This window comes from Etheostoma spectabile, chromosome 17 (genome assembly GCF_008692095.1).
Source record: "Etheostoma spectabile isolate EspeVRDwgs_2016 chromosome 17, UIUC_Espe_1.0, whole genome shotgun sequence".
NCBI lineage: Eukaryota > Metazoa > Chordata > Actinopteri > Perciformes > Percidae > Etheostoma > Etheostoma spectabile.
In genome coordinates, this window is record NC_045749.1 from 3,456,480 (window position 1) to 3,465,977 (window position 9,498).

General features: G+C 39.9%; 1 protein-coding gene across 1 annotated transcript in view; it reads left to right on the forward strand.

Moving 5' to 3' along the window:
* The window catches only part of cdh11 (cadherin 11, type 2, OB-cadherin (osteoblast)), a 93,684-nt gene that overhangs the window by 66,446 nt on the left and 17,740 nt on the right, over window positions 1-9,498 (forward strand). The window contains exons 6-7 of the mRNA XM_032540822.1: window positions 3,705-3,824; window positions 5,341-5,508. Of these exons, the coding sequence (XP_032396713.1) occupies window positions 3,705-3,824; window positions 5,341-5,508 (288 nt within the window). The remainder of the gene's footprint in view (window positions 1-3,704; window positions 3,825-5,340; window positions 5,509-9,498) is intronic.

The window sequence follows — 9,498 nt, forward strand, 5'->3', positions numbered from 1 at the left end:
ACCTTTCAGTGCTCGGTTTTCATTTTGTTACTTTCTGTTGAATACAGGACTATTTTTTCAGTTTTATTTCTTCATTGAAGTTTTCTATAAAATAGTGATAAAGGTCCCATGGCGTTAAAATTTCACTTTGAGTTCCCCCAGCCTGCCTATGGTCCTCCAATGGCTAGAAATGGTGATAGGTGTAAACCGAGCCCTGGGTATCCTGCTCTGCCTTTGAGAAAATCAAAGCTCAGATGGGCCGATCTGGAATCTTGCTCCTTATGAGGTCATAAGGTGCAAGGTTACTTCCCCTTTCTCTGCTTTGCCTACCCGAGAAATTGGCCCACCCATGAGAGAGAGACATCATGGCTTTCAAACGAGCAAAGTGGCCATTGGTCAAGGCCACACCTCCTCTCTCCTTTTCTAAAGCTACAGACGCTCATTGTGGGACTGGCTGTAATTCTACACCAAGGAAGGAGACTTCAGATACAGTATGAGGGGACCACTAAGGTCTATATAAAAGAGACTTCAGATACAGTATGAGGGGACCACTAAGGTCTATATAAAAGAGACTTCAGATACAGTATCAGGGGACCACTAAGGTCTATATAAAAGAGACTTCAGATACAGTATGAGGGGACCACTAAGGTCTATATAAAAGAGACTTCAGATACAGTATTAGGGGACCACTAAGGTCTATATAAAAGCATCCAAAGAGCACCATGTCATGGGACCTTTAAAATCTGGTTTTGTCTATTGAACTCAACCTTGTGTCTCGTCTGGTGAGCTGGGTGTCCCGTCACACCCAGACAAAGCATGTTAACCTAATTTTATTTTTAATTCATCCAAAATATACAGTGTGCTTGTACATGTGCTTGTGTGACAAGGCCGATGTTTGGTTTAAATTTTAGTCCTAATTTTAAACATCTAACATGAGGATTCACAAGTAGTTATGAATACAAATTTGACCTGAACGCGTCTTAAATACTCTAATGCCTACCCTGTCTTGAAGCAAAGTTATATCTGTGAAACTGACCAGCAGAATTGTTCCATTTCCAAATATCAAATATAATTTGATAACAGTGACTTAGATACATATTCAATAGTACAGAAAATCTTTCAATTGCATAGTGAGTGACGTTTCTTCACCGATTAGGGTTCATCCCAAGTGTTTCTTGTCTGCTAAGCAGACGTTTTCATTCATTATTAATTATCACTGAAATCTGACCATAGAAAGTGTGACGGAGAGGTCCTGACAGTACCATTAGCTTACACATCCAGCTCTTAAAAAGCATGTTCGTTTTTCCTCTCTCTTTTGTTATATGTGCAAAAAAAAAAAAAATAGACTCAACCAGAAGCAAGGAATATTTAGCACTAAGTTGGCATGGACAAGAGATCCTGCCATCTCCTTACAGTCTCCTTACTTAGAGCTTCTGATCTTGATAGATTTTCTTTCCAAATAGTATGTAGTCTTGGAGAGTCTTCAACCCCTCGAGGCTGACCTGAAATGAACCAAACTGGCAGCAGTGCTGCCCAAAACTCTGAAAGCCAGAAAATCCTTTCTCTGAATGGACCGGACATTCAAAGAAGGAACTTCTGATAGAACTTCTGAATGAGTTCTGTTAAGGCTTTGTTTCCCTCCCATCCGCTTCTTAAGCTGAAACCCGAATACAGAAGTCTGGCAGAGATGGGCCACCGGTGCCATCATCCTCAACCACAGAAGTAGAACAGAAAGAAGAGCTGTAATTTGACTAACTAGAGCCATGTTTCCTCATGGGTGTCAGAATTAGAACAGAGAGAAGTCTCTTTCAAATTATCACTCTTGGTAATTTACTGTGTACACTTAAAGTAGCTGCCCACTGAAACCAGGGTTGAATGAAACTTGATTACAGTTATATACCCAGTGGATTTAAAATGGAGTAGGATAGTGGTGCTTTTGAAGCTGCAACTGGAACCATTCAAACAGCATATATGAAAGTGCGAAGAAGACTGAAGTAGTAGAACCCAACAAAAACATGTTATTGATATGAAGCACCTAAGGGCGTTGTCACACCTGTAGTTTGTTTGCTTTGGTCCAAATCACTTGGTGAGTTTGTAAGCTTGGAGTAATTTGCCATTGGTCAGTTTGGTTTCACACCTGGAAAAATCCAAGTGTACCAAAATGCACCATTACAAATCACACAAGAACGTCCACTCCTCTTATTGGTCGGATGTTTCGGGAGGCGGGAGCAGGTATAAATACAGGAACAAGGTCCTGTGTTCAGGACTGGTACATAGTTCTTGCATCTCTGTGGTCAAACCAGCTCATTTTTTCATTAAAATGATCAGACATTGTTATGCAAGAGACGTTACTACATCTGCTCTGGTCACCGAGACTTTGCTCTGCTCTGCCGCCTTGTGTCTCAAAGATGCGAGTGACGGACGGTGAGCTTGACCACAGTTAGTTTCTGTGATAGAAATATGAGCTGCTACAGTTTGCTGCCCTACTGCATCGCAGATTGTTAAACACACCCGACTACAGGAGACATGAGCTCAGACTTGGAGAGTTTGTATAGTTGGTGCGGTTCGAGTACGGCTCACGTTCTCACCACAAATCAACCGCTCCAGAGTTCGATTGAAAGGTGCGCACCAAAAGCGGACCGAACAAGCGTACCGAGACCTGCTTGAAGAGGTGGTCTTGGTACTTTGGTTCGGTACACTTTTGGTGTGCACCCGAGTTTGATTGCCTCGTTCTCATCTGCCCAAACAAACCGCACCAACAGGACAAAAGAACTCTAGTTTGATTCAACCAAAACTAAAAGCTGTCGGTGTGAAAACACTCTAAATACCCAATATCATCCAGTTGCAAAGACCCAGCAGCAGCAGTATTAAACCTGCAGTTCCAGTGTTTTTTGCCTAATAAAAGGAGGGGGACAAAGTACAGTGGGTCTTTGGTCTTCCAAGACTGTCTTCCTGGTTCAAAGAGGAGGTTCAAATCAGTTTTGAGTGAAACGCAGAAGCCAAAAACTAAGAAAGAGTAGCATTTCAGCCTAACCCAGTTCTATCGTTCAAGGTCTTAACTGTATGATCGAGTGCCTGAAAAGAAGTCTTAATCACGTATGTTTAAAAAGAAAATTGAAGGATGAATTCATTTACAAAATCTTCAAAAGTTGACATGGTTGTGGCATTTTACAGCCACAAGATGAAATGCATTTCATCTTATTACTTAATTGTTTCTAAACATGAAAATTTCAGCAATTACGCAAAGTTTACAAAATGTTTTTCATACTTTTGCTCATCTTAACTGTGTCAAGTTCAGTTAACGGATTTACAGCAAGAAAAATAGCTTTCACCTTGTTTTACAGGTTGGCAATCATGCATCTTTCACATTATCAAATGGGTTTTCAAAGGAAGTCATAAATCCAGTGGTTGTAGAACTCTGTCACAGCATGGAAGAAATATACGGTTTTATTTAAAACATGAAAATCACCAAGATTGGAGAGTGGATGTTTCCACCCGACAATGATGAAATGTAGAGAAATAAAATTGGAGACCAGCCTCACAGGAGCAATTCAGCTGCAGTTTCTGAGAGAAGGGAGAGTGTTTTTCATTCCTTTTCCCCATCCAGCCGTGCAGGCAGGTGAAACGGCTTGTACTCTGTGACAAGCCTTTTTGTCAAACCATTCTCGAACCGCATCACTGACGTAGAGTCATCTCCTGTCTTGTCTGTCATGTCTGTCCTGTAGGTACGTCAGTGATGCAGGTGACGGCTACAGACGCTGATGACCCCACCTACGGCAACAGTGCCAGGCTGGTGTACAGCATACTGCAAGGACAACCGTATTTCTCTGTGGAGCCTCAGACAGGTGAGGCTGAAAACAGAACCGTGCCCTGGGTCACCAGGCATTTATACTCCCACCAAATGTAGTTTCATAAAAAACACACACAAAGGCTTACAAATCTCATATGTTCAACAACAGCATCCTGCATATACTGTAGATGTTATAAAGTCATGTGCAGCAAGTACCGCAAAACATCCACACTTTGGTAAGTATTATGTTATGTTAAAAAAGACCTGGTTCAAGTCCTAACTGCATACCTCAGCATGCACATTCCAACACTCGTCACGTTTGGTGGAACCAAGCACTTTCATCGTGATCCTCTGCAGTCGAGTCTGTTTATTCACTTTCCCAAAACCTGTCTGTTTGGATTCACCTTTATATGGTAACACAACCAGGCGATATGGACAATAACAATACAATAAATAATGTTGAAAACCTGCTTTTTCAAAGATTTAAAAGATGTATTCTTCAATTCTACTAAAGATCTTACAGTCACTATTATTATTATCAATTAGATTGAAGTATTAAGAAGAAATAATAATCAATGTGATTTTGGCATGATTGTGTGTCCCAACATTGTAGACAGAGGTTGGACCTATCATGCACCGTGTAGAAATTGTTTTATCGCTAAGATCAATTTGAAAACTTTTGTCTTTCTGCAACATTTTTACCGCCTACCACTCTTAATATAAAAAGCAAAGAACTCGCTGCTGCAGGGATGACGTAACAGCGCGTCCTTCCCGCTGAAATTGGTGAGAAAAAGAAGACCCTGCTGTAAAAAGACATCCCCCGAGGACATTCAGCCAGGTCTCTGCAGAGCCCAGGCCTAATATTTGGGTTTGCTTTAAAGGAAGAAATTGGACGTATGGACAGAGGTTAGGGCAGACACAGAGCTGTGTTGGGTCAGAAAGAGTGAAGAAGAACAGAAAGAGCGAGGTTAGGGTAGAGAAGGAGAGACACATTGGTTTTATAGAGAGTGAGTTCATGGAAAGAGTGGTTAGGACATAGAGAGGGAGAGAGACCCAGGCAGAGTAAATCTGGCTAATCAAACTAGTGTTGGGTATTTGACTGGCTCAAATCCATAGCTCACATTTCTAATTGGTTCAGAGATTATCAGTTTTGCATGCTGTCACACACACACACACACACACACACACATACTCACACACACTTGGCATAATATGACAGAAGAAAACCGCAACTCCCAGACACTGCAGCTTGACATGTGGAGAAAGAAAGAGAGAGATGGAAAGAGAGCAGCCAGTGATGAATGAAACAGAAAGAAAAGATCACTAGGAAATATAAGACTTTACACGTTGAACTAGAGTTCTGATGTAAATAAACAATGAGTGAGGGGGTGTTTCCATGCAAAATGAAATAAATGGCATTCACCCTTAGGAAAGTAAATCACATTAAAGTTGTTTTTTTTTAATTATTAAAATAACATTCTGAATTGCATCACTTAGATTGATAATGACGCAGTAGTCATAAAGAAAGGGAAATCTGAGCACTAACTTAATGTTAAAATATGTCCATTCAGGTATCATTCGTACAGCCTTGCCCAACATGGACCGTGAGGCACGCCAGGAGTATGATGTCGTCATCCAGGCCAAAGACATGGGTGGTCACATGGGTGGGCTGTCGGGGACCACAGAGGTTAAAATCACCCTCACAGACGTCAACGACAACCCTCCAAAATTTCCACAGAGTGAGTACAAACACCTTCTTTCTATTTATAATAATGTCTATAATAATATCTACAGTAAGACTGCATGTTAACGTTCCTATGTATGGCATTACCACCAGCCACATTACAGTCTGCCTGTACTGCCATCCTGCAGCTTTCTGTCCTTTTCTGCATCACGCATCCATGCATGTGGGTTATGTTGGCCCACTGACACATGTGTACATGTACATCACTCTGTGTGTACTGTATGTCAGTGTTATAACCCAGAGAGCATGTCTCTAGCAAGCAATACAGAAGCTAGGGAAGTCACTGTAGGAGGCACAAAAGATAACTTAAGAAATCAATTATTAAAGGTTCTTTACTGGCCCCCTGCAATGTCCTCCGGCGTGTTTGTGCGCCTGGTGTGCGTGCGTGTGTGCGTGCGTGTGACATTTGTTGAATTACTGACTTGCTGAGCAATAAAAGTAGTGAAATATTTAGCCTAGATTTGTCAAGAGCTGTAGACTTAATCTTTAAAGAGGAAATGAGAGAGAGACAGAGACATAAAAACAATACTTTTTTGGTAACTGATTTTAAAGAAGTCACAATTTGTACAGGGTTAACCCTTCTGCAGGTATTACTCTATAAAAAGGTATTCTTACATTCTTGTATTACTATAATAAAAACAAATATGATTAATCTTGTAGCAATGTTGGTATTAAGTAAATGGCAATTATGCCCAGACAGCTAATGTTCCACCAAAGATTCAATCCTTCTGGGTATCTGATAGAAACGGGAACAAAGTAAACCTCTGCAGTGATTTGCATCACAGTATTTTTTTTTCCCCAACAGTCTCAAGTCCCCATATGTCCAACACCCCCTTTCTCTGTTTCTGCATCTTCTCTTTCGCCCTGTCTTGGAGTATCTTTCTGCCTCTTTATTTTTTTTTTCTCCGTTTTTGTTCTTCCACATTCTGCCCTCCCATGGCTGTGAGCAGAGCCACTCCTGGCAGCGATTCAGCAGAGTAGCTGCAGGAATGGATGGAGAAAAGACAGGAGGAGGAAAGAAGAGACAAGGGCTCAGGATTTAGCCTGTGGAGAAGCTGAATAGGCGCGGAAAGAAAGAGACACAAGCTAGTAATGAGGGAGGGAATGTGAAAGACACAGAGAGAAAGAAAGAAACTGTCAAACCATCACTCCAGTTCTTGTGTATTGGAACAAGCTGACTGTGTCTTGCAATGCAAAGCAAAAATCTGATTCTGTAGTTGACGACTAAAAGACATTTTGATATTTTTCTCCAGCAGATTGTCTTTGGTATGTATGTACTGTATATTTTGAAGTGTCCATATAGAGATATCCTTTTCAGTACCATGAGCTCTTACAAAATTGTATATGATCTAATGTAATACAACAGATCAGCCATACTTAACTTCACAAAGAGGATAACTGTTCAGTTTTGATTGACACTGACAGGGAGCTGTTGACTAAACTCCATGTTTATAACTGAGGTTCTGAGGTTGGGCTGGACTGCCTTGTATTAAAATGTGTTTCTAATACATCTCATGTTCGTAAGTGGGGAGGTTAAACACTCAATAATGCAGTCCAGGTGGCTGGGTTGGCTCAGTGGGTAGAGCAGGCGCACGTTTAGTAAGGTTTATGCCTCGACGCAGAGGTCCAGGATTCAAATCCAACCTGTGGCGATTTCCTGCACCCTTCCCCCTCTCTCTCCCCTCTCACCTAGCTGTCCCATCCAATTAAAGGCGGAAAAAAACCAAAGATATTCTTAATACCTCTCTGAAAGTGTCCATCAATAACTGAACATAGTTATCTATGTTATTGCTGATTGATTTGACAGGTATAACTATTTAGTGGCCACTGAGTGTATGTTAGGTAGGTAGATAACCGTGTCAGTACAATTTGTTGGCAAAAGGACATATTTACATTTTCAAATCCAATACTTTCCATTTAAAACAGCACTATTTTAGTATAATAATAAAGAAATGTTAATACAATGATGTGAGAAACATGGCTGTTTCCTAACCACACGCTAGCCTTATGTTCCCATATCCAAAGTATATATAAAGCAGCTTGAAAAAAAGAAAAAGGACAAAATGCAGGTTTTATAACCAAACATTATTAGTCCTAAGTGTTTACTCAGTACCTCTTTTCATTACTCCAAACATCAGCTGTGCATCACAGGCAGTTTACATCTGTGATACAGGACAACACATCAAATGGCAATATGTTGTGGAAGTGGGTACCCTTGTTTTAAAAAAATAAATAAATAAGTGGAAGCAGTACAAACACCTGCAAGAAAAGCATCCCAGATGGTGTGAATGAGGACAGTGATTACTTATTTAGTAGTTGGGCAGAGTGAGAGAGAGCGGAGCCGGAGAGAGAGAGAGAGAGAGAGAGAAAGAAAATGGGAAATCAGATAAGTAAGTCAAGAAAGAAAAACAGAGGCAAAGCAAGAGGCAGAAAAAAAGAGAAATAAAGCAGATCCGAAGAGAGCGAAAAGACAACAAAGGACATAAAAACAGACAGAAAAAGTTCCAGCACAGCGTGACTCCCTCTCATATGTTCCAGCAGCTTTTCAGTTTCCATTCAAGCAGTTATATTTTTCTTTCACTCTGAGGCTGGATCTCTCCGTCTCTCAGACTTTCTGCTTTCTGTGTAATTCTCTCCCTTACATCCTATTATCAAGCATCATCCATTTGCCACTCTGAACATCTATTACATGAGGAGGAGCAGAAATAACAGAGGCAAATAACAAGCAATTGTTCTTAAACTCTCTCTGACTTTATTAGACTGACATGACAGAGATGGATCCATTAATAAAGAAAAATCTGACATGAAAGGAAAGAATGATCATTACCATTCAGTAAGGTTTTTCTGTGTAACAGCAGGGATGTTATACCCATCTTTAAACCTGGGGGAGGAATTTCCAATAAAGGTTTGGGCAGAAACATAAATATGTTATGTGTAAAATACACTAAAACAGCGAAGACTCATGTAAATAATCCAACAACAAAAATAGCAAGAAAGAAAAAAATATCTCAACTTTTCTTGAACTGTAGCACATCTGCATACCCCTTTAAAATCAGTGGTCATTATTTTTACATTATTTATGCTATTGTTTGGTCAAAGAGACTTTCACACATTGAATCATAAGAACATGCAGAACTCTGTTGGAGTATGTCTGATGCTTTGAAGTACAATACATACCATCATCTCATAAGTGAGGAAATTAAAGTAGTAGCTAGCTAAAACTGAATTTTTTTTTATTTATTTGATTAGGACAATGCACATTAATGAACATTTCTGTAAATGTGCCAGTGTTAGCCAATTGGCTAGTTTTCAACTGTAGTCCTCCCTAGGAATCATGTTTCAAATTGCCAATATGGTGTTAGTAATACGAATCACTAACTTTCAATAACAATTTACTCTTCAATAATATTTTCTGTAATCAAAATAATGACAGATAAGAATAGCAATAATTCAAGAATCAGTTTAGTATTGGTAACACAAAGCAAAACTAAAAGCTGATCTTAAAGCTGGATTCTAGGGGCGGGAGTCACCAGACGCCTCGCGATACGATATCATCACAACACGATATTATTGTGATTCTAAACATATTGAAATATTCTGCCATATATTGCAATTTTTAACATTTTTTCCCAACTTCTAATTTTTCCCAATTTCAAATGATGGAAAAGGAAACTTTGAAACTTAGATAAAACATCTATAAAGATACATTTCTCTGTTTGTTCATTTCACTTTAATTGTATTGGTGCAAAATGGGATTGTCAAGCAGGCAAACTGACCAACACGTATATAATAAAAGATCAATCCGCCTGTGTATCGATTCAGTATTGCCACTGAAAATATCGCGATGCTATCCTGTATCGATTTTTTCCCCCACCCCTACTTGATTCGTGTTTGTGCGGATGTTCTACAGAAGTGGCCTGACGTTTATACTTGTGCGTTGGTGTGTGCTTCGACCGTTTTAAAAGAATAGCAGGGCAGGCGTGTG